At 36.9% G+C, this 26544-nt stretch overlaps 1 protein-coding gene across 1 annotated transcript in view; it reads left to right on the top strand.

Annotated features, from left to right (window-relative positions):
* The window catches only part of gab2 (GRB2-associated binding protein 2), a 64372-nt gene that overhangs the window by 33246 nt on the left and 4582 nt on the right, over positions 1–26544 (top strand). Inside the window, exons 3-7 of the mRNA XM_084126133.1 lie at positions 19172–19403; positions 22575–23149; positions 25004–25101; positions 25482–25767; positions 25918–26008. Of these exons, the coding sequence (XP_083982259.1) occupies positions 19172–19403; positions 22575–23149; positions 25004–25101; positions 25482–25767; positions 25918–26008 (1282 nt within the window). The remainder of the gene's footprint in view (positions 1–19171; positions 19404–22574; positions 23150–25003; positions 25102–25481; positions 25768–25917; positions 26009–26544) is intronic.

Raw genomic sequence — 26544 nt, 5'->3', positions numbered from 1 at the left:
ATAGATGGATGGATGGATGGATGGATGCATAGATGGATAGATGGATAGATGGATAGATAGATAGATAGATAGATAGATAGATAGATAGATAGATAGATAGATAGATAGATAGATAGATAGATAGATAGATAGATAGATAGATGGATGGATGGATGGATGGATGGATGGATGCATAAATGGATAGATGGATAGATAGATAGATAGATAGATAGATAGATAGATAGATAGATAGATAGATAGATAGATAGATAGATAGATAGATAGATAGATAGATAGATAGATGGATGGATGCATAGATGGATGGATGGATGCATAGATAGATAGATAGATAGATAGATAGATAGATAGATAGATAGATAGATAGATAGATATTAAAGACTTTAAATAAGGAATTTAACTAAATATTTTTCATTTGCTTGTGTATTACAGTCAGTTCTGGTGTAGTTTATATCACTTTCTATTGAAATATTGTAAATATTTCTATTAAAATAAAAGACAGAATTGTAGGTGGGACAATTATTAAAAAAATTATATATTCATAAAATAATATATTAACGAATAATAAGTAGCTGAACAACGTAGTAATAAACATTGTATAATACACCGGAAGATTTTTCAGTTTCCAAGGATTGCACATTCTGACAAATCTTAATGCACTGCCACTTTGGATGCCGTCTACAAAATGAATAAATGTAAACATAACTGAGAACTCCATTCATACAGGAATATGGTGTTTTTCTCTTCTTTTGTTCACCAGCTCAGTCGTTTCCATCATGGATGTAATGTAAAGCATAGATGTCTTATTGATTCAGTGCAGTGCATATAGTTTTGTAACTATCCTGTTTTTCCCAAGATAGTTAAATCATGCTTTCCATTCTTTGCTACTCTTTGCACAATTAAAGGAATAGTTCACCCTAAAAATGAATATCTGGTCATCATATACTCACCGGGTTTGAAGTCAGCGATGAGGTCAGTTTCTCATCCAGTTATGACGAGATGTCAATATTTATAGATGTTAATATTTATATCTGGTTGAATGCTTCCTTTAATAGGTTCTTTCTCAGAAAGCCTTGTGTATTTCTGATGTGAAACTGAATGTGTAATTCAGTGGAAATCCAGAAATATCCAGCTTATATCAATCCAGACACTACCGGTTATTATTAATTAAGAGTGTGACATTTGGGGCCATTTTGCACCCAATGGACCTTTTGGTATAAAGGAAAAGCAAACCAAGAGGACGAAAATGTTGTTGTTTGTGATGTTATTCTTGAACAATGGGAATAATCATAGAAAAGTCATTGAAGTTTATTGGTAAAAAGGTGTGGGAATATCACTGATCTATGTAATGTCATTCTATATCAATGGGGAATATACACAATTATGACTTAAATGATATGTCATCTTTATTGTCTAGGGCAGTTTCTCTGATAGAACAGTCTATTCTCTCTCTGCATTGTGTTTTAAAACAGATTCTCCCTTGAATTAATTTCACACAGATTTGTATTCTTCATGTTTGATGGTTGATACATGGTCTTTAGGGGGTGTACATTAACTGCAGCCAGTGTCCTAGATGTCATTGTATTATTTGCTCCATGTTTTCTTGTTAAAAGGATCAGTTTCCACCCACTGAGGTGTGTACATTATCACGGTCTTGGTAATGAGAAAGTCATGCATGGTTTTTGGCAGTCACCGTCCGAAGCATGAGAACCTTATCTGACCCTTTTCAACAGGCCAGCCAGCAGCGCTTGACTTGTGGGTCACACGAAAACAAATACACCCTCACCCTTTTTGTAAAAGAAAATTATAATAATTATTTTTATATAGTTGTATTTTAATATATTAAAATAGTTTTACATTATATTTACTTTTATACATGTAAAAATATATATATATATATATATAAAAAAAAAAAATTATATATATATATATATATATATATATATAAATACATACTTTTGAGTTTTTTTATTTCTTTTATTTTAAGAAATAGAAATCGAAAAATATAGAGAGAATAAAGATAAAATAATTAGATATAAAGATAAAAAACATTAAAATGACAAGAAAAAATCTAATAAATACTAGTACTAATATAAAATAGTTCACCCTAAAAATGAATATCTGGTCATCATATACTCACCGGGTTTGAAGTTAGCGATGAGGTCAGTTTCTAATCCAGTTATGACGAGATGTCAATATTTATAGATGTTAATATTTATATCTGGGTGAATGCTTCCTTTAATAGGTTCTTTCTCAGAAAGCCTCGTGACAAGAAAAAAATCTAAAAAATACTAGTACTACTAATATAAAAATAATATAAAATCATTGAAAGTCCCTGTGAACCGGAAGTTGCAACCGACTTTACTTTACAACAGCAACGTTACAGTGTTGTGATGTATTTCCAAGTGAAACAGAATATTGAATAGAGGGCGGGGTTTTACTTTAGCGCATTTTTTCTCTGTATTAACTTGCACAGATTAATTGTTCACCACAAGACTAGTAATGTACGCTAACAAAGGGGTCAATTTTGATTTCATGACGAAACAGCAAAATGTTGCTGGGTTTGTTTTAGAATGACCTTTGTCACATAACACCCATTAACACCCAGTTTTACAAACACACACATTTTTGTCCATAGATCTGTAGGTGAAAACTCCAGCCGCCTCATGACCTTCTGTGCTCTTACACACACACACACAAACACACACACACACACACACACACACACACACACACACACACACACACACACACACACACACACACACACACACTGTGTCCAGTGATGTGCTCACATCCACTTACCTCCTCTGGCAAATGGTAAAGGCTGATTTGAAACAGAACCATTTTTTATGAGATGCAGCCACAGTCTCTTAGAGAATAAAACACACACCGCAACTGCACTATAGATCAGAGCGGCTCTCCTCCCCTCCCCAGATAAATGCTGCGCTCGACCTCTCTTTTCCCCAAGCAAGTATCAAGTTGTCAGCTGTGCTGTGAGCATGAAAAATGGGAGAGCCCAGTTTGCCTCAGAGCAAGTTAGCATTGATAGTCGGCCCGCAGCGCATTGTGTCTGTTTGCCGGGGCTTTGGGGACTTGTCTTGCTCGTGTGGTGCTTCAAGGGGATGAAACAAGAGTGTGTCAAGTGCAAATAGACTGTTTGTTTCTGTATGTGTGTGGCTGATTGTTGAAATGTGTATTAAGCGTAGCTAATTTCATATCACATGACTGAAATGTCACTTGACAGCCATGACTAGATAAAATGGAAATCAAATGAAACTGTGGCTTTCAGTAGTACAGAGGTCAACTTATCTACAGTAGATCTATCTTTATTTTATTCAACAAGGATTCATTAAATTGATCAAAAGTGACAGTAAAGACATTTACAATGTTATAAATGATTTTTTAACCCTCAGATTCTGTAAATAAAACCCTCAGATTATGTTTTCAGTCATATCAGGTTTGATTTTGACGTTACATAAAGCGGTGATATCTAAGTGGGTTATTTTTTTTTACCTACTTTTTAATTAGTCTTCCCATTAACTCTATTATTTGATGAATTTAAGGATGCAGAACACCAAGAAAAACAAGAGGCGGGATTTATAGCATGAAGAGCCAATCATAGCGTGATAGAGGCATTGCCTCCTATCACATGACTTTTACCCATTCATTCTCTATTACCCCCCATCAAACCAAACCCACGGCACACCTTAGAACTTTGTAATGGCGTTTTTCATAATATTGGAGGGGTCTTGTGTACTTTGGATTATTTTCTCTTCCAATTTTTTGAGGAGGCACTGCCCCCCTTGCCTCCTCTAAGGAAAGGCCCGTGGAAGTTTTGCGCATCCCTAGGATAGAGCGTAAAACATATAGCTAGACATCTTTAGAGAAACACTATACAGTGCATGCAAAGAATGTACACATGAAAGCTTGAGTGAGTTTCTTATTTCATATCATAAATCCATCTACAATACATATTCACATTGTAAAAGTCTTTTTTCAATATCCTCACCCCTCTGTGTCCGTCCAACAGATTGATTGGTGTCGGTAAAGTGTCTGGCCACTGGAGAATGGACATCTGTTCTCCTCATGTCACTCCAGCACTCACTGATTTTTAGTTGGTCTTCTGTTTGTATAGAGTTCTGCAGGGAAGATGTATTTTTGTAGGCCAAAACCCAGAAACGATAGCATTTTAGCTCTTCCGTTCCATTGTATTTAAATCAATAGGCTTTTTGAGCGGGTTTTTGGTTAAATGCCTGAAATAAGGTCTTTGGAGAACACAAGATAACGATATTTTCATGTTTTATTCTGAAATAAAACACATACCCCCTAAAGCTTTTACTTGTCTTGACAAGTGGTTAAATGGGACTAGCACAGAGGTTGTCTGGGACATTAAACTACATTAAACAGTTAAAGTTATAGTCCGCTTTTACAGCCTCATTGTGTTTATAATCATGCTCTTGCTAACTATTATAACTCAAACTTTCAGGGAAAATGTTTATTAAATAAAGACTAAAAGAGTTGTTTGAATCGTAATGGTGGTGACGTTGAAGTCATGCTTTAGTTAGTTTATAGCCTACATTCAGCTTTTTACTTCTGGTGGATGTATTTAGGCTTCATAATTCATAAAAGTCGTGTTCATTTGTGAATATTATCATGATGAACAAAACATGTAAGAATCAAACGTTTAGGTTTGATTTTCTGCAATAATCCAAAAGCCAATGGACATTTTTTTATTGTCTTTTTGTTGAGGGAACTTATGCAGACTTATGGGTTGACCTACAAAAAAACATAATCTCATCAGCACTCTTCTGTAAGTGTCCCAGCTGATCTCTGAGGTTGTGGTCTCTGTTGTGAACAGCGGGAGATCTTTGAACTTGTTCTTACTAGTCTCATCCATGCCAACTATGAATGGTGTAGGTGGTACAGCAGACATTGGTGGATTTTTTAGCTCTTTTTAAGGATGACTTCATTGATTTGATCTTTGATTATACCAGTGAAGGAATAATGTTGGAATGTTTAAACAACCTCCATTTTGTCTTGTCATGGCTCTGGTTTTGGGAATGGCGTTAAAAGCGTTAGTCCACCCACTCACCCTCATGCCATCCCAGATGTATTGTAAGCTCTTCAAATGGTCCTTTATTGGCATTTGTGGTTCTTATATGGAGATGGTTTGGGCGTGTTTTTTGCAAATGACTTACCTTGTGCACTCCAAATTCACTCATATTAGAATGAGATTAAGAATAAATTCATGTGTGTGTTGTGAATTAGGCAGAGATTTTTCGTGAGAAGTTCTCCTGTGTGTACAAATGTGAAATAATCCATGCAATTATTATTGAATGAAGCCCTATGTCTACTGAAGGGATACAAAATATGCTTTAACTATAAACCATCACTACTGGCCAACTGTCATATGCACGGTTATGAGAGGGTTGAGTTTATGCATTGTTATGCTTGTGTGAGAAGTGACGATCCACAGTGTTTCCGCATCACTTCTCACGCAAGCTTCACAATACATACAACGCACTTACATTTACGTCAAATGTAACCTTGATCGTCTTGTGAAAGTGCGTTCAACAGTTGACTGAAGTAATTCATTAAAAAAATATATTTTTCTTGCACATCTGTGACCAAAATGTTTGCTTTCTCTTTGTTTCAACCACACCGATCTGTAACGCCCACTTTTCACGATCTAATCAATTCCCAATGTATAAAATTAAGTCCTACATTTTTTCCCCATTAAATAACCTGTTTCACCCATAAACACATCAGATTATGCTAGTACAGTTGGTTGTGAACGGCGTTTGACTTTAATGCTATACATAGGGATACCACTTTTTCCAGAACTAGGCTGATACTGATACCGATTTTTGGTACTCGCCGATACCGATACCTGTAGTTTCATTGCATTTGTAATTTTTAAATATATTGGGTAGAGAAACCAAAAAAATATGATTCATATTCATTGGTTTAATTTGTTTAGCAAACAAATATTTCCTTCAGTTATTTTCTTGATTAATTATGCCTGTTAAAATGTATTGTTCAAGCTTCTGTTACTTTCACTTTTCATTCTATTGCTCTATCTTATTTTATCTTTCATTTAATAACACAGCACATATTTAGAGCTGCTTCAGCAGGGCTCAATAGAACAAAGATACAAATAAAATAAACTGTGCTTTTCAGGTTTTCTGGTAGGTCTAACAGTTGTTTTCAGGTACATCATTTGAATAAAGTAATCAGGCAAGTGGCAAGTAATTAGGCTGCTGTCCCTTTAAGAACAAATACATGGATCCAATATACTGATACACATGCATTTTATTTCACAACTGTTTGCGTTCACTTAAGACATAACCAATTATGTTTACTAAGATACTCGTAAAGAAGGTAGTTTTTTACATAATTTTGTCTGAATTCATCAGTTCAAGTGCAAGAAGACGTGAAAAAGAATTCAATGCAGTTATTCAAAGCGCTTTCTGGGCGCGCGCTTCGGATGTTTGCGCACAGCAAACTTCTTGTCACCCCTACTTCATAGATATCCTTATTCTGAAACATCCATTTTGATCTCTGTTTGCTCTGTTGTCGTGTTTCTTTGTCACAAACACTGTACTGTACATGCTGTATGCTATCGGTTGTTGTTATCGGAGCATTTTAATGAGTGCGAGTACATAAGCGCAGTATCAGGCCCAATACAATATGGTATACGGTATCGGTATCGATGCATCCCTAGACCTTACAGATGAATAATGGCATGCTTCAGGAATGTGCCTTCAGGCATCTTGCATAACTTTCTTTTTACTTTTTGTTTCATACACGTTCAAATATGTTTAAAGGCCACTTTTGTTGTTTAAAGTGTTGTTATGTCTGTCCCTGTTGCGTTTTATCAAGATCACAACTTGAACATAAACAAAAACTAGTTGATAGTCTGGGGTGACATGGAGAGGTGATTAAACATACAAAAACAAAAACAGTCCCCCCCCCCCCCCCCCCCCCCCCTCCCCCTTTATTCATAGGGATTTTAATTCTAGCATTAAATCAAAGGGGAAAAAAGAACAACAGTAACATTTCAATCCCTGCCCATTGGGAAGCTTGGGGGATTCCCTGGATGAGTAGGGTAGTAAGTTATTTTGCCTAGCAGAAGTTATTTTTCAAGCAGACACTGATGGTTGAAGTTGAAGACTGCAGTGCTGTGCCCTCTGGATAGTCAAAACAATGATTCAGCGCTTAAGTGTGACGTGACTCTTATCTGTCTGCCCGAGTGTCTGCCTCCAGGTTTCATTTTCTCAGTATTTACCGAAGAGCTTCTGACTAATGTAGAGCCTCCCTGTGCTGACGCAAAGAATAGTATGTTTGTTCTAAAATTCATGCGTTTCTGAACAAGCATGCGTGTGTGTAGGGTTGGGCGTTATGACAGTTAGGGGAGTGGGGTAAGATGTGCCACGTTTTACTTAAAGGGATAGTTCACCCAAAAAATGAAAACTCTGTCATGATTTACTCACCCTCATGACGTTCTAAACCTGTATGGCTTTTTTTATTCTGTGGAACATAAAAGACAATATTTTGAAGAATGTTTACGTTTTTGTCTATACAGTAAAAGTCAATGGGGTCCAAACATTGGACCCCATTGACTTTCATTGTATGGACAAAAAAAACAAAAAATAAAACGATTATTTAAACCAAGATATAACATTTAATATATAAGATACCTACTTGTGAGCATATTTGTTACTGCATTAGTGTTTTCAAATACATTTTACAGTACGTGTGTGGTTATGCATTTACAGGCTCTTTTGAGTTTGTGTGTGTGTGTGTGTGTGTGTGTGTGTGTGTGTGTGTGGAAGGCTGTGTGCTCCGGTGGGGGATGGTGTGGCAGCAGAAGGCTGTTATCGATGCTCTGATCTGTCTGTCAGGGTTTGGTTGGAGTGCATGGGGATGGGATGGCAAGCTGCTCATGGGACAAACACCAAGGTTAGACAAGGGCAACCCAGCCCAGTGCAGCATGAGGATGGCCCCTCCCAAATACACACACAAAATGCCCTTCAATCTTATCGATTTTTGTTGAAATAACGAGACGCCATGCTGCTTTGGGGTCAGATTGCTGATGCCACTCAGTGCTCTGCCGGGGACTGCTGCTCAGCATCCCAGAATCCCCATGCTCATCGCCATAGCAGCATACTTGAAGTGTGTTACCCAATCCAAGCCTGATGGGACCCGATAAACCTTTGGATTGCGGGCCAGGTTTTCATGCCTCAGGTTGTAATTAATCAAATAAAATGATTAACAAATATATAAATTTGACTGTAATCCTTTTTAACAAATAATTATAATAACAATATAATAAAGTTAGTAAAACTAATTTTTTTAAGGAATATCACACACTATTTATTTTTTATTTTTTTAACAATTTTGTGCAGCACTTTGTTTGGCAAAAATATAAAATTAATTATATTTTAATTTGATTACATTTTAAAAGATTAATTAAATTGTTAATGTTTTATGCCTTAATTGGATTATTTTTGATCATTTTGTATGAAATCATAAATCCAGGACAATTAAGGCAGACAACACAGAATTTCTGTAAAATTAAAACATTTCATAGGGCCCTATTTTTGTAAAAATGTGAATACATAATTAAATTATTAAAGTTTTATGAATTCAAATGACTAGACATGCAAATGACTATACATAACATTTAATGAAATAATTCAAATGGAATCAAGACAAATTTAAACGGAAAACTTGGGAAGAATTTGGGATTTTATGGGGCCCTAAAATGTTATTTTTTATAAACTTTTAATAAGTCATTATTCTACTTAGACATGCTTTATATATATATATATATATATATATATATATATATATATATATATATATATATATATATATATATATATATATATATAATTGAATCCTTAAATCCAGAATCCGTTAAATATGGGGCTGGTGGAAACAGATTTTGAGGGGAAAAAAATTGGGGAAAATATTGTTTTCATATAGGGCCCTATTTATAAATGATTCTGCATATTAAGATGAGGTAGGAGAAAGTATTCACATAAAAAAATGCACACTTCATGTTTAATTTAATCATGTTTTTATACTTGCAGACCTCTACAGCATACACAGTTGGCCATGTTATAGTACAGTATAATTGTAAGTCACAATTTTATAAGCATAAAAGCCAGAGTTGAAAAATCACCGTTATATGACAGTCATTTGCTGCATCCAAATTACAGCCCTACTATATAGTAGGCGAAATCAGTATGAGAAAATAGTCTGTTTTGATTCAAAGTATTCATAAAACAGTAGGCGAAAAGTACCCAGATGGCCTACTATACTACAAGCTTATGAGGTGCACATCCACTGGACACTTTACTATCCCACGAGGCCACAGAAGAGGAGCTGTGAATGGCAGTGAAGGAACACAACTGACAACGTAGGTCACATGATAATGACAACATGACTGATGCAGTACATCCGGATTACATTCATACAACATACATTCATACTATATAGTTTACTTTTTTTAGCAGTCGTGAGGTATGCACAAAAGAATTAACTACTCAGAGATTATGCAATTTTAGACAAAGCAATTGTGACATTTTTCAACTTTGTAAAGTCTTCGTAGAGCCTTGACTAGAGTCCACCTTCTCAGGAATATTACCTTTGGACATTAATGCCCGATGAGATCATCCGCTCAAAAAATAGCACCGTTATCGCATTTATGTCACTGACGAATGAAAAAGAGGGGTGTAATTTTGCTCTGTGTGCGGTGTGCTCATAGATCTTTATGTAAATCTGTCTTGGCCACCGGGAGTGGATGAAAAGTGAGTCAAAATGAAAATGGAAAGAGCAGAGAGCCTCTATCAATCATTGTGTCATTTACGTCACCAAGCTCTAGCTATTCGCTTCTCTACGAAAGAGACACCTGGCCTCTTACAGAAGGCTGAATAGATGAGAAAACAGCAAAATCCTACATCAAAATGTGTGTTTATCAACAGGTGACTTCCTCTTTAAGTTAAAAGTAATGGCCTAGCTATTAGTGAACATGATTCAGACACATAAGCTGTGGTTCTCAAGTGGGAGATTTAGGTTCGTTCCCAGCTATATTGTGTACTGATCCTCAGTAATGTCAAATCTCAGTTTAACTTTCTCTATCCAATAGAAGTGGTAAAAGTGGTAAATTAAAATAATAAAATAACGTATTAAAGGGTTAGTTCCCCCCAAAAAATGAAAATTCTGTCATTAATTACTCACCCTCATGTCATTCCAAAACCGTAAGACTTTCGTTCATCTTCAGACCACAAATGAAGATCTTTTTAATGAAAACTGAGACATTTCTGACCCTCCATTGACAGCTACGCAACTACCACTCTGACGCTTCAAAACGTTAATAAACAGATTGTAAAACTAATCCATATGAATTGAGCGGTTTAGTCCAAATTCGACTCGATTGCTTTATATGATGAACAAATTGAATTTAGGCTTTTTTTTTTTCACATTAAAACATTCATCAACTCACACATCAGTTGTGGTAAACAGAAGCTTAATCATGCTTGCTTGAAGTGCGAGAACCAATGAGGTTTATTCTCGTGTTACGCAGCACGTTTGAGCTTCAGCAAGAACCAATGAGGTTCATTCTCGTGTTACGCAGCACGTTTGAGCTTCAGCAAGAACCAATGAGGTTTATTCTCGTGTTACGCAGCACGTTTGAGCTTCAGCAAGAACCAATGAGGTTCATTCTCGTGTTACGCAGCACGTTTGAGCTTCAGCAAGAACCAATGAGGTTCATTCTCATGTTACGCAGCACGTTTGAGCTTCAGCAAGAACCAATGAGGTTCATTCTCATGTTACGCAGCACGTTTGAGCTTCTAAAGAACCAATGAGGTTCATTCTCGTGTTACGCAGCACGTTTGAGCTTCTAAAGAACCAATGAGGTTCATTCTCGTGTTACGCAGCACGTTTGAGCTTCTAAAGAACCAATGAGGTTTGTTCTCATGCGGCAAGCAGGTTGGGTTGAGCTTCTGTTTCTGATCAATGTTTATATGTGAATAAAAGCCTAAATTAAATCTTTTCGTCATATAAAGCGATCGAGTCTCTTCAGAAAATTTGGAGTAAACCACTCAATTCATATGGATTAGTTTTATGATCTCTTTATTATCGTTTGAAGCGTCAAAGTGGTAGTTGCATGGCTGTCAATGGAGGGACAGAAATCACTCAGATTTCATCAAAAATATCTTTATTTGTGTTCCGGAGATGAATGAAAGTCTTGCGCGTTTGGAACAACATAAATGACAGAATTTTCATTTGAACTAACCCTTTAATTAAAAACTATTTAAAATGAATTTAAAAATACTTACAATAGTAGTAGTATAAGTGAGCATCTTTAAATTACATTAAATGATATTACTGCAAATTAAATTCAATTAAATGTAATTGAATTAAACAATTTAATTGTTAAAACGAGCATGTCATGAGCCTGTTCCTAAAAACATTCTTAAACACATTTTTAGCATTATTAGAGACTAAGCAACCCACAGTAAGTACACACTGAGAAAGTTCTTTATCCACACTATAATCTGTTTCCTCTAAAGGCACTTCATGTCAGAATCAGCTCTCACGTTTTACACTGTTTACCTTTTCATTCATGAGCTTATGCTTAGTCAAAACACACTGTGTGTGGCATGGGACTTCTCTGTCTGTTGATACTCTCACATAAACAGTTGCCTTTTTTAGTTGCCAAGCATCTCAATAGTCGCCTTGTGTTGGAATCAGTTCCTAACGTCCGTTACTTCTTTTCTCTTTTCCTTTATTTTGTCCATGTTGATTAATTACCCCTCGGCTGTATTGCTGGCCAACCAAAACGCCAAAGAGAACCCGAATGAAATCTATCCAAAGCCGCCACCTCAGCACGAAGCCTTTGTGTTTCCTGACCAAACAAAGATGAGATGAAAGGAGGTTTGCTCAGACAATGACATCTGAAAACAAATGCATCTCTTCTGATGACGCTGGTCCTAATGGGAGCTGTAGCATCTGCTTGAAAGCTTACTTGCAGTAGTCGAATGCATTGTTCAGCTAACATCGTGGGCTTGTTATTGTGGAACTCGCACTGTTATGCTGAAAAAAGGAGCTTCTGGTTTTGCTATTTGAAGATGTTATGCCAGGTGTCAAGATGGCAAAACAGGCAAAAGTCTCCCACTCAAGATCATACTTAAGGGGTGATAGAGTACACTGTTGACTAAACTGAAGTTCCTGTCAAATTACTTCTCCCTTGACTTCCCATTTTCAGTTCTCTACTTCAAGAGTGTACTTCAAGTCATGTTGTGTGTAACATAGGGTTGCTAGGATGTACCGCATACTGCTGAAAACACTATGAGATCATCGAGACCTGGGCCACAGTGATGAGATAATTGAGATGAGAAAATAAAAAGATGAGACAATTGAAATGATGCATTATTTTTCGGTTCTGCTTAAATCCAAAGCAAAGCTGTTTTTGCAACATATTTGACTTCCATAATGTGACTGAGTGTAACAAAATATTCAGTGAGAAAAAATTAGGGCCGACTTGTTTTTATCTATTGGGATTTGATCAGATCTTAAAAGGGCTCTGTATTACAAGTGGTTGGAGGGTATGGGGTTAAAAAGTAAGAGGGATTAGTAATGTCAACCAAAAAGTAGTCTCAGATATATATATATATTTTTTTTTTTGATTTATTTATTCATTTTTAAAATTAAGTTTTTATTTATCTATTTATTTTTTAAAATTAAGTTCTTATTTATTTATTTATTTATTTATTTATTTATTTATTTATCACTGTAAATAGCTTTTTTTAAAATTAGAATTTAGCTTTTTTTTAAATTAAGTTCTTTATTTATTGCTATAATTATATTTTGCTTTAAAAAAGATTTATTTCTTAGTTATTTATTTATTTATTTATGTCATTATATTTTTCTATTTTAAGATTATATATATAAAATTATTATTATTAATTATTTTTATATTTATATTTATATTATTGTTATTTATTATTGTTATTATTTATTTTTTACTGTAAAAAAATTTACTGTATTTTTGCTGTACAGGGTGTTTGTACATCCTGGTAACATGGAAATAAAACAAAACACAAAATACAATAATTTAAAAACAAGAACAGATGTCCCAAATACAATGGGAAACAAAATCTTTCTTGAGATGTAATTTTAAAATGTAAATAAAGGATTCTAAAAATAATAAATAAAGAATGCATCAAAATAAAAGTTGATAAAGAGTTGATAGCTATGGCAAATTTTAATTGAAAAATTATGGTTGTGACTATTGGAATGTTTTGCCTTTAAGGGGCATTATAGATTAAATGATCAATTAAAATTATAGTACAGATTATTAAATGACATGTTAATTTATATTTGAATAGAAAATTGCAACGTTAATTGCAGCTGACAAATAGTTTTTATATATATATATATATATATATATATATATATATATATATATATAAATAATACAGTGACTAATATGTCTCATTTTCATAGAAAATGCAAGTACAAATGGCACCTCGCTATACCAGCATTGATGGCTCCTGGTTAAACTGGATTATGGTGGTTAGTGAATAATAGTGCACCGTTTAGTGAATTGACCCAGTGCGGGTGCTGTCTGTCTGTCTGAAACACTGTCTGTCTGTCTGTCTGTCTGTCTGCGATGCACTTGACCAGCCGTGCATTTTGGCTCTCACCTGACCTCTGTTAATCTCATAGCTTTAGCACATGCTGCTACTGTAACATCTGCAGGAAATGCAGCATAGACTGCAGGCAGCTCCTATAGGAATGAAATCACCCCAAACCAGATGATTTATTGGGCCTGACAAAGCACGGCTGTCCCGCCAATTGATCAGTCAAAGCTACTGATTCTAATTAATGCTGCTGTGTGGTCAGAGGCACGGCTCACATGATGCAGAGAGGCATGAGAGGGGGTTGGGGCAATGTGATCAAGTGGCTAATACTGGAACATGATGCTCATTTTAACGTTCGTCAACATATTTTCTTTTATTTCCTTTTTTTGCAGCAGCATATGTTTGAAATTATTGTGGATATTTCTGTTATAGCTTCCCTGTTCCCCATGACGTTCCCCATGATGTTCAACATCTCGAACCAAAGGCACAGTAGCATAAGGTGGTTTTTGGCACAATGGTTTATGGTAGCTGATTGTTGTTGGTCCGAGGTGGTTTACCAGCCCAACTCAGCTTGACCAAAATGGTCAAACAGGTCGACCACAGCCCCACCATATGGTAGTCCAGCTGATAAACCATCTGGACCAACTTGGATCAGTTAATGACCATAAATGATACCATTTAAACCAGCCGAAGGTTGTTTTTAGTCAGATTGAAGTCATCTATAATAGCCAACATTGTGCCAGTGCTGTCAATTGTGCTTAAGTTGTACTAAATATACCTAAATACTCATTTGAGTCTATGGTACTGTATTTTCGCCCGTTTGATCGTCCGCCAAATCTCTTTGTAAAGCAATTGCACACCTCTCCTAAATGTCTGTAACATAGACAATGTGCAGAAGTTCAATGTTTTGGGTTAGAACAAATGTCAAATATTAACAACACTAATTTCTGATGCATTTTGCAGCATAGATTTTCTTGTTCTTCGGTAAATGGATTGGATACAGCTACTGAGATTCCTCAAATGGGCACTAACATACTAGAGGGCTGAATGGATGAGCACATATGAATCATAACACCACCAGTATTGTTGTTCCCTGATAAGCCATTCCATTATGCTGAAGAGTAACCCCAAAATGACCAGAGATGCTATTAAGGGCTGACGTCAATCTCATTAAGGAAAATGGATTCTCCCAATTTAGGGAATGCAAATGGTTCCTGGCATGCCGTTTGGGATTTGACGTATTGTCTGAGTGTTCATGGGACCCGGGAGACAATAGCAGCCTGTTTTGTCTGGCCGTAGGTTGTGGTGCAGAAGTCAATTTTCTGGACTCTGCCCTCGACCCCTGAAGGCACTTTTCCTTAAGTACTGTCTCACACAGACACTGTTAGGGAAATTGCTTTTCACTTTTAACCAGCCAGGCATAAAGTGAGCCGGTCACTCCGTCCAAAAGGCCTTTTATTCATATCACTTGTGGAGAGATAAGCTTTTTTGGTTTTGATAGTAATGTGGGTGTTTGAAGGAGCACAGAAATCATTCCGAGATCAAAAGGCATTTCGTTTTTAACCTCTCGCCTCTCTGTGCGTGTTTTCCTTTTTCTCCCCTGCATCCCCTCCTACATTGAGAACGAATTGTATCATTAGGTCATGCCTAATTTTGTATTCAATTTATATCACATTATCCTCTGTCCTTGGACGACTTTTGTAGTGAGGCAACATGGACAGGAAATGAGATCAAGATAAAGGCTGCCTTGTCCCTCTCCACACCGGGCCTACTAATTTTGGACTCCTGAGACCCAGCAAACTAATTGTATTTGATTGTGAATGCCCTACGAATGAGACAGAATGTGGTGTATAGGCTACACTGAGGTTCAGATGGGGAGATCTCTAATGAACAACTGAACATGTTTGTGCATTTTTTTAAATGTAATAAAATCTTAAATTATTGTAAATCTAAACAATAAATATGTAATTTATATATATATAAATATATTATACATTTATTAAATATAAAATATCCAAATTTAAGTTAAAAAATAAAATGCTTTTTGAATGTGGTCTTATGTGGACTTTTAGTCCTATGGACAAGGTTTCAATAAGGTTTCAAAACAAGGTTTTATTAACTTATTTTTTTTAAAGAAATGCCTGAATGTGTTATTTAATATTCACATTTCTGCGCATACTGTATGACTGGATGTGTTTTTGCTTCTTGTCTGCATATTAGTATGTTACCAAAAACGGTGCTTTAGTATTTTGATTGAAATACTGAAGAGTATTTAACATTTACCTCTATGGCTAAAAGTATAGATATAAAAAAAATTTTCCCTTCTTTTAAAGTCAGCATGAAATAAATAAATAAAACTATTTGCTAAATGCATGTTATTATGCTTTGCATTTTTGATGTTGAGGGTTTCAATCAAAATGTCATAATTCAATATAACGGTGAAAAAGATTGGTGACATACACAGGACTTCTCCAATTATTTATTCCACTTAAACCCCGCCCTTTTCTTACCAGATCTGCCTCCATCCAATCAAAAGTCGATGAACAGAACCAAGTCCCTCCCCGCCCTACCTTTTTTGATAATCTATTTCACACAGTTTTACATCACAAAATGGAAGAAAAGGTATGTTGTGACTTCATAAGTGTTGTAATGTCATCGAGAAGGCTGAACTAGCGGCTGACTTCTGGAAACAAAAGCGTAAACAAACAATGGTTGTACTAGCTAAATGCTAATCCCAGTACTCACTGGGTTGCTGAAGCGCCTCCGCTATCGTTCGCCAGCATTTATCTTTTTTCATTCTGTCATGGTAGTCCTTCGAGGAACCATCATAAAGGTAGGAGTATTGTTGCCATTGCCATAGCTCCACAAACCTTTCCTCAGTCTATTGCATAATTGCATAATTCCACCTAGCAGCAACAATACCAACATGTTTGAAAGCTGTGTTGGGCAACATCACAGATGTGATGGAACTCGTTATGAAGGACGGAAAAAACTTTCTGTCATGACAATGTGAAGCATCGCTGACTGACTGACACACTATACGAGATGAAATGGTTGATTATTGCGTCTCGACGGCCGTTGTCATTTTTGAATCACCACAACACTCTACGTCAAGCGGATTGTGCCAAAATCGGGCTGATATCGTGTAGAACCCGGCATTGTTTGGTCAAGCCGATGCATAACAGAAGGCCTATTACTCATCCTAATTCTATCTTTGAGCAATCATAGATCCTTGATGGGTTGGGTTCCCTATACCTTGTCATTCTATTTGCCATTAGCTTCAAGATAATCAAACACAACACAGCCGTGTGCCATTCCTTTCTCTAAAATGCCTTTACCTCATTGCATTAGTCCGTATTACGTGACAGATGCGAACCATCTCAATCTGAGCACCTCATTCCCCTATCTCACTTTTCCCTCTCTCAGAGGAGGGTCACAGAGTGCTCTCCTTCACCAAATCAATACAGTAATGGCGGTTAGTGGACTCTGAGCTCCCTGTCATGGTTGAGCGCATATACAAAGCACTCTGAAGCAACTAGAGGAGCGCTGCGCCATGTAGCCCTGGGAGCTTTGGGCTCCCGAGAAACAATGGGCTAATTGAAGACCTTCAGCAGACCCCTGACACTGTGGCCAGGCCTGGTCATGCTCTGTTGTTCAAAAGACAGGAAAAAAGAAAGACTATCTTCTGTCTTCTCTCTTTGTGCATCGCTTCCTGTGCCCCAGGCAGTGGTGTGACCTTATTTATGACACAAAATCACTCCTATCCTCTGTACCGAACTGTTGTCATGTGCATTGCATTCAGACCCCAATGACCAACCAGAACTGAGAAGAGTTGTAACATCTCTTGTTAGGTTTGGAAACCCTATAAACTCTCAACCTAGTGTGGCCTATGTTTAAAGTTTTTTTTAAGGCATCACCAAATCTAAAGCTGTCTCAAACTGTGGACAAATGCTGCATTGTAAGACCTCATTTTGGCCAAATTGGCAGCGTGCATCTTTACAGATAATGCAATCCCAGAAGGAAATATAATTTAATAAACATAAGCATTAAGGTTAATTGGGACACTTTTCCCCCATTCATCTCAATTGCAAAAAGTGTCCCAATCAACCTGAATTCACCCTACTTGTAATATATTCATTCCTACAAAGTATCAATACACAGTTCAACCAAAAGATATGCAAATTAATGCAATATTTGTATGTGCTATGTATTTTATGTGCTTAGAGTATCACAATAACTATGCAACATGTAGACGTCAGACACTTGTAGTTCTATATTTTTGTGTGCTATGTATTTTTGTAGTTATTAGAGTAACACGTTAGCTTTGCAACCTGCTAACAGAAACACTTTGAAAGTCAATATTTGCGTGTACTATGTAATTTCGTTCTTATTAGAGTATTACTTTAACTTAGCGACATGTGTACATCAATCTCTTTCAGTCTGTGTTATGTACAATATTTTTGTGCGTATTAGAGTATTATGTTAGCTTAGCAAGGATATTTTGTCATCCAGGATCAGAGTCTTATAGCTCCTCCCCTTTGGCTACATAAGGAAAGATGCAACATTTGAGTGCATGAACTGTCCACATTCCACACTTTGTTTTTCTTATTTACACTACAGAATGGCTCAGAATATTGTACAAGTACATAGATTGGGACACACTTTTGGTGTTCCATATTTCTCTGTGTTGTGTATTTTTGTGCCTATTAGAGTATCACATTAACATAGCCACATGCTAATGTCAAACTATATTGAGATTAACCATGTGTTAGTTAAGTCACTCATACACTTCAAGGAGTGATATTTGCGTGACGAATGTTAGCCGAGTTAGAAGGCTGCCTTTGTAATCTTAATTTTAAAACATAGAAGAATAGCTCAGTCTAATGTGCCCACCAATTCCCAGGATACATGGATAGAAGTTTTGCAGCAAGTATGCAGTTCAACAGTGCAAGTGCAGTAGACCTGCTTTTCCGCCCACTCTACCTCCTCACTCTGTCTCCCTTTCTTTGTCTGTATGTCTTTCTCTCTCCCCTCTTACTCTCTGCCCTTCTCAGGGGCAGATCGGAGTGGTAGTAGGAGGAGGGTCATATGCACTTCCTGGTTTTGGCTCACCGCCTGGTCTATTTTAAGTTCAGAGGCCTGAGATTTTTCTTTAGCGAACCCATACAGTACAAATCATGGATGTCACAGAGAAACAGCCCAAAGCAAAGGCCATGCTGTTCACATAGCGCTGAGATGACGTAGAAATACAGATACTGATCAAGTGTCTTAACTTGCAGCTCATGATAATTTCTGTGGTCTTCTGTACGATGCTGTTCCTGTACGATCTGAAAAAGCAGCTGGTCAATAAATCAAATACTGTGAAAATCTCATGTTCAGATGATCAACGTCCTGCTGCTTTTGTGCGCTTGGTTTCGCCCAAGGGTTGTGAGGTGACTTAAAGTGTCCTAAAATGAAAGCAAAACTGGTTGTTCAAATTCCTAAAGGTTTGTTTTTCTTGTTCCTTCTTATAGAGGAGAGATCATCCACCACCCACATTTCCCGCTCCTTGGCTAATGATCTGGGTGGCTCTCTGGCTCCACTGATTGGTGAACGTAAAACGTCTGTGCCCGCCCACTCCAGCCAGCCAATGCTGTTCACATTCGACATACCTGTACGCCACTCCCATGGTCCTCTGTCTAACAGTGCTCCTCAGGACTACCTCTTCCTCCATCAATGCATGAGTCGCAAAAGTGAGAGTGCACGGTAAGAGCCATGATGTCTGGGGATGTGCTCATGTTACACCCCTTATAGCTTACAGAACAAAAAAAACTAACAAGATATTGTGTTCAGTACTGGAAGTACCTTGGCATAATCTATATTAGTATTTGTTATAAAAAAATATGATTGTATTAAAATGAAAATGCTTATTAATTAAAAAAATATATATAGCAAAATCAAGTGGTGCAACCAGCAAAGATTTCAACGTCAATAAGTCTCTTAAAATATCAGATCTTTTTTAGGACAGGCATGGTTAGTTCAGATTGTAAAATGTCATGTGGTGTGACTCCCTTAGAACAGAATATACATAAATAAACAAGCAAGCGTGTTTGTTAAAAAATACTTTTACCTTCAAAAATATATTTAAAATTAATAATTGAAAATAATAATAATGATGATGATGATGATGCACATCAGTCACCTGTGAGATGCTGGTCAGGTTCACTCAAGAAGAAGAATGATTTGACCCTTCCACTCACACACATATTCATCCATGCAGAGTGCCAGCATCCAGAGACAAATCATCCTTCATATAAAGAGCTGTCATGTACTGATGTATGATTTCTAGAGAACCCTGCATAAATCAGAAATGTCATGACAATTATGCAGGATATTGATAAACCATTATGACAGAAAATAGTTGCTGATGTCACTGGTGGTGGGCATATAACAGAAAGAATACAATGTTTGTTAAATGCCTCTATCTCACAAAAACTGTCAGTAAATGACTGGGACATAAAATGTAAAAAATTGCATAAGCAATATCGCAATGTTAATGTATTTGATCTTGGCGGACTAGATCTGCTATGCGCTTGCTGCTGCTGTAGAGCAAGTATGGACTAGCTGCTGCTAATAGATACACAGACACACTGCTGTGAGATGTAAGATATGCTGCTGCTACATAAATAGACATACATGAATCCCATAGCAGATCTAGGCAGGTGGAGCTGGGGGAGGTGGAAGGTTTCAGAGGAACTAGTTACAGCAAACAATGAACCAGACTATTTAAATGTTGAGCAAGCAATCTCATTGGCTGAGATTAATTATGAGATTGCTTGCAGATTGCATGTAAAGAACCTATCAGCCTTGCATGTTTATGTTCAGTTATTTAGCTTTAATAGCAATGAAAATTACCTATTAATTGTCATTAAAGTGAAATTACTGAACTTAAATATACGAGCTTGATAAAAATGCTCATTTTAGAAGGAAATTTCAGATGGCACTTAGAGGCTTTTGCATCTTAAGTCTTCATATACACACACACACACATATATATATATATATATATATATATATATTTTTTTTTTTTTTCTGCATTATAGTAATTTCTCACATTATGAAATTATATAAGTATGCTTAATTGCCATAAAAAAAAATATTACAAAAAAAAACATTTAGCTTTGGGGTAAAATATGACCTGCATTTAAAACCAGTACAGACATACCAGTCTATACTGGTTTAACTCTGTAACTGGGATTTAAGATGATTTTACGGTGATATTAATGTTATTGGGTCATAAGCGAAATCGTTTTCAACCTTAAACAAACACCTATGAGACCTTCCTACAAATACGGTGACGTAATGTAGTGTTTGCAGAAGGATTCACTTACAGGATGTGCTCATCAGTCATTTCACCCTGATTCTCTTCCTTTGATTATAATCCCAGTAAATTAATAATGCCAAATGAAACAGTTGTGCTGTAATCCCTCTCACTAATCAAACCATGTTTACTATACCTATCATTCACAAACTAAGTCTCTTCACACAAATATTCAACCTATTCCATAAGTTCAAAACCTGTAGAAAGTAAACAAACATTGTTCTATTCCATGTGTACTAGCCATGCCAGTTTTACTGGGGGAATGTCCATGATGTTCTTCACTACCCAATACAGAGTGTCATAAACACTCTCCATCATTTACTAACAGACTGACCGTTCAATAGATCCACAAAAAAAAAAAAAAACTCTGTTTGAGCTAGGCAGAGTACATCTGTTATATGAGAGACTGAGAATCACTGCCTCCAGTGGTTGAATCTTAACATTACACACATACTTTTATGTATTCTTTACTTATATGTATACAGTATACAAATGTGCTGCATGGGATACGGTATGACTTTTCAAAATATGCAGCATACACAGCACTCAACTTGAACTTCCATTTGTTGTGTGATGAATAAAATGCATGTAAATTTAGCAAAATAAAATACAGAAAAAAAAAAAAAAATCCCTTAAAGATAATAACTGGATGTCATGCTTAAGCAGCATAATGAAATAATGTGACCTCAAAGCAAACAGACTTTTAAACTACATTTTTTTATTCATTTAATTAATGAGATGTTGAAACATGTGTAACATATTGGGGTTTTGGGTTTAATTTCGATTAAACCATCAAAAAATGAGAAAAATACCTTAAATTTAATATATTTTTTTATGTGAGGGAAGAACAAAACACTAAACTTGGTTAAATGCAAACTACACACTGTAAAAAAAAAAAAAATTGCAGCCTTAAATTTTTAAGCACAATCAACTTAGATGTTTAAGTCATTCGTACTTAAATTACATTAAACTGACTTAAAAAATAAGTTGAATCTTGTATAATAAAAGTTGCTTAACTTGTTTTGATGAGTTAAAGCAATGTAAAAACATTTAATAACTTATTGATCATATAATTTTGAGTACAGGTTGTAAAAAATACATAGTAAAACAAAAAGCTCACAGGAAGAAGCATACATTGACTACAACATAATCAGTTATAAATATTTTATTGGTTCTCTCTTGCTGTTCATAATGTCTTTGTATGACAGCCTGGTCATAAACTATGTCCACACAGTTTGGCATGTTTCATTGCGTTATCAGTAATAAAACAATTGACTCCAAGCACAATTATGCAATATGCTTATGCTATATTTTTAATAATATTTGATTAAAGGATGAAGATGTCAAACTTTCTATCACTTTTGGCCATTACTGTAGTTTGCCTTGTCAACATTTGAATGATTAATTAGTACAGCGTTATTTAATAGTTTGGCTATTATAGATTAGATTATTCATTTGTTTGAGCTGTGAAGAAGTTATGGATGTGAGAAAAATAATGCTTGACTGTATAAATATGTTCTCATAAATAACTAACGGATGGCTTTTTGGTCCCAAAGGAGTGCGAGTTTCTCGCAGGCCTCGCGCAGCAGTCTTCTGGTGGGCAGTGACTCTGCGGTTCAGAGACTCTCTCATGGTTTCTCTCACTGTCTGAACGGGATGGGCGCCCAGCTTCACGGTTTCTACAGTTTACCCAAACCCGGCAAGCATCAGCAGGCCCCCTTGCGGACTGACTTGCGTGACGCTTGCTATGTCCTGCCCAGGGGTTACAGCTCCGAAGGGCCATCAGAGCTTGAATCTGAAGACGTCTACACTTATAAGACCCCCAATAACACTCTAGCAGCCCCTCAAACCAATGAGCAGCGGGCCCTCGACAACTATGATTCACCCAGCAACCCTGGCTCTGTGTACCAGATCCCCCGCACGTTTGATAAGAACCACAACGCCCTGATGCCGTCCAGTGCTGACTCCACAAACGCACCTCCTCCCAGACCTCCCAAACCCAGCCAGGGCTCAGAGTCACGGTGGGGCGTCCCGCTGTGTGTGGGGGCTCAGAACGGAGAGGTCTCCACGGCGTCCGTCATCCCGAGGAGGAACACACTGCCGGCGGTGGAGAACATCAAGCTTCACAGGGGTACTACAGTTTTATTAAATCTGTTTATTTTATTAGTCATGTCTCCTCTCATCTCACCTTTCTTCTTGCTTCATCTAGTATCTCCTGTCAGTTTATTTTAATCTGGTATTATTTTGTCTCCTCTCATCTCTATTTTCCTATTCCCATCTTGTCTCTTCTCCTATTGTCTCTCCTTTCCTCTCGGTTTCTCTCTCATCTACTGTAATTTTGTCTTTTGTTTATTTTAGTTTTGTCTCTTTTCTCATCTCCTTTCATTTTGTCTAGTATCCTTTCGTTTTGTCTGTTTCTTTTTTGTCTTGTCTCTTCTTGTTTGTTCTCTTCATTTTCGTTTCTCTCGTTTTTTCTCACCTGTCCTCTCATTTTTGTCTGAGACAAGAGAAGGTTGGTGAGACAAAACAAGAAGAGAGACGAAAAGTGACATGAAGAGAACAAACGAGAAGAGACGAGACTAAAAGAAACAGACAAAGCAAAGAGATACTAGACAAAATGAGACAAGACTAAAATAAACAAAAGACAAAATGAGAGGAGAGACAATGGGAGAAGAGACAAGACAAAAAGAGAAAAATCTAGATGAGAGAGAAAATGAAACAATAAGAGACAAGATTAAAACAGACAAGATAAGACGAAAACAAAAAAGGGCAGATTAGACAAAACTAGATTGAGACAAGAGAAGATTAAATCAAACAATCTAGTCTTGTCTCATTTTGTCTCCTCTCATCTCTCCTTTTCTGTTTCAATCTCATCTCGTCTTTTATTTCCTTGTCTCTCCATTCCTCTCATTTTGTCTCATCTCATCTTGTCTATTTTGATCTTGTCTCATTGTTTCATTCTCATCTCGTCTCATCTCTAATTTCTTTTTGTCTTGTCTCTTCTCATCTCGTCTTTTCTCCCTTTGTCTCTCCTTTCCTCTTGCTTTGTCCTTCCTCTCATCTTGTCTCATCGTCTCTCCTTTTTCGTCTAATCACATCCTTTCTCGTTCTGTCATTTCTCTTGTCCTCTTCCTCTTGTTTTGTCCAGTATCTCCTCTCATGTTATTTTAGTCTTGTCTTTTCTCTTTTCATCTCTTCTTTCCTCTCATTTTCTCTTGTCTCTCCTCTCATCTACTGTTTTTTAACCTCATCTCTTCTCATTCTCATCTTGTGTCATTTTGTCTCCTGTCCTTATTGCTCTACTCTTTTCGCCTGTTTATTGTAACGTCTCGTCTCCTGTCTCTCTACTTGACTTGTCCTCTTCTCAAATGCTCAATCAACTTTATGAACTCATTACATAAAGGCTGTAGTCTCTACACTTTGAAGCTGGCCAATTTAATCTTTCAGTTCGATTAATATTGTTTTTACCTCTCCGCTAACTTTCATTCTTGTTCTTTTCTGAATGTGTACGCCTGATTTGAAACCAAGAGGCAATCTGGTCGAGGTTTATTCTGCTCTGCTAGGAGGCTAATGAAATTCAAGCCATGCAGGCAGCCCCAGAATGGCTTGTTCCGGCCTGATAAGCAGAAAAAAAAAAAACAGCAGACACAATTCAGTGATTTCCTAGTGGTTTGCGCTCAGACTAGTGTGTCTGCAGGAACAGGAAGTGACCTTTTGACCATCCTCGCCTGATTCCCACACCTGCGCTTGGTAGCCATGCTCCCACAGAAGCAAATCGGGAGGTAACACGACATATGAAGAAATGGCCACAAATAACGCATTTGTGTGAAATCAGAATTTATGTAGGAATAAAAAGCTTGGTCTGATTTGAACAGGATGAAATGCTCAAGGGTTTTATGACCGTCCACCCCCCTGAACTGCTGATCACATGGCAGACTTGTTTTTACATATATATTTTTTTCTCATACCCACTCCTGTGTTTCAGGATCTTCTTTTGAGACCAGCAGTCACCAGAGGCCAGTCTACTTCAACAACTCTGGTCAGTCAGTGGAGTCTGTAAATGATGGCTTCAGCTCTTACCTGGTAAAGCAGCTTCTATAACATTTCTACTTCTTAGGGTCATTCACAAGAAAGTAGTGCCATTTGAAGGGTCACTTAACCGCATTATTTGATAGATTTGAAATGTCCTTATTGTGCCTTATTATTGAAAATTAGGCACAATAAGGAAATTTAACTTTAAATAATGCGATTAAGTTCAGTACTCTGTTAATTATATCCGTAGTAAGTCATAAAGACACAAATGGCACCATTTCCTGATAGTGACCTCATAACTCACAGAGTCACAAACTGACAATAACAAGTCTATTCAAACTACACAAGAACAAACGGTGTGTGTCACAGTGGTTTCCACCACTGATCTGGAAACTGTGTAAGCTGGATTGTTCTTCTTTCTTTTTTTTCAGAGAACTAAAGCCCCATTGACCCGCTCCGATAGTGCCGGCTCTGAGGATAACTATGTACCCATGAATCCCGGCTCGTCCTCCTCCCCTCTCAGTGCCGCCCTGGCTGACAGTCCTAAAAATAATTACATTCCCATGAGCCCAGGTCCTCACCATTTTGACTTCCCAGGATTCTCAGCAACGTTGCCGGCCAGGAAGGGCAGCACAGCATCACTATGTCTCCGACCCGGCCGACTCAGTGACGTCACACCGCCACCAATCAACCGCAACCTTAAACCTAACCGGACAGGTGGGCGGCACAAGCACAACTTACAATGTTTATTTTCATTGTTCGGTTAAAACCTGTAAATCTAGATTACAAGAATAGATTAATTAATTGCACAATTGTTATGGACAAATAGTTTCTATATAAAACAAAGGTGTTTGTCTTGGTCTGCAGCAAAACCAACACCTCTTGACTTAAGGAACAATGGCATCATTGATGAACTTCCATTCAAGAGCCCCGTCACCATGTCTTGGACAAGACCAATGTAAGTGTGTCTCCATGTTTAGAACAACATTGCAGTACTATTATTAAGATTTGCAGTAATACATTAAATCTACAAGCAAACCCATGATAAAATTATTAAAAACTTTATTTGTTGTTATACTACGGGCCTGTTGAATGCTTGAATCTGGTGGGTTGATAAACGTTCTAAGTTGTGCAATTATTTTCAGGGAAACCTACGGCAAAAGTAGTTCCAGGCAGGTTTTTACCGCATTACAGTTCCATATCAATTCGCCAAATGATTTCAAAGGTCTAGGGCTGTAATCAACCAAAGAAAATCTTGGTCGACTGAAGTCCTGAAATTTTCGACTAAAAATGACGTTAGGAAAAAAAACGTTAAATTAATTAGCTGCGCACTGTGCGCAGTACTTGGTAGCCTTGTTGAATTATAAATAAACATAAAAAACTAGTAGGTTATTTGCAGTATATTAAATCGTTTTTGACCTAATTATTTTGCACTGAAATGAGTCTGACACACGAGTCTGTCGGCTCTGACAGCGGGGTTGCATCACGTGCACC

Source organism: Abramis brama (genome assembly GCF_963993115.1).
Source record: "Abramis brama genome assembly, chromosome: 10".
Taxonomy (NCBI): Eukaryota; Metazoa; Chordata; class Actinopteri; order Cypriniformes; family Leuciscidae; genus Abramis; species Abramis brama.
This window is presented reverse-complemented; position numbering and strand designations above follow the sequence as displayed.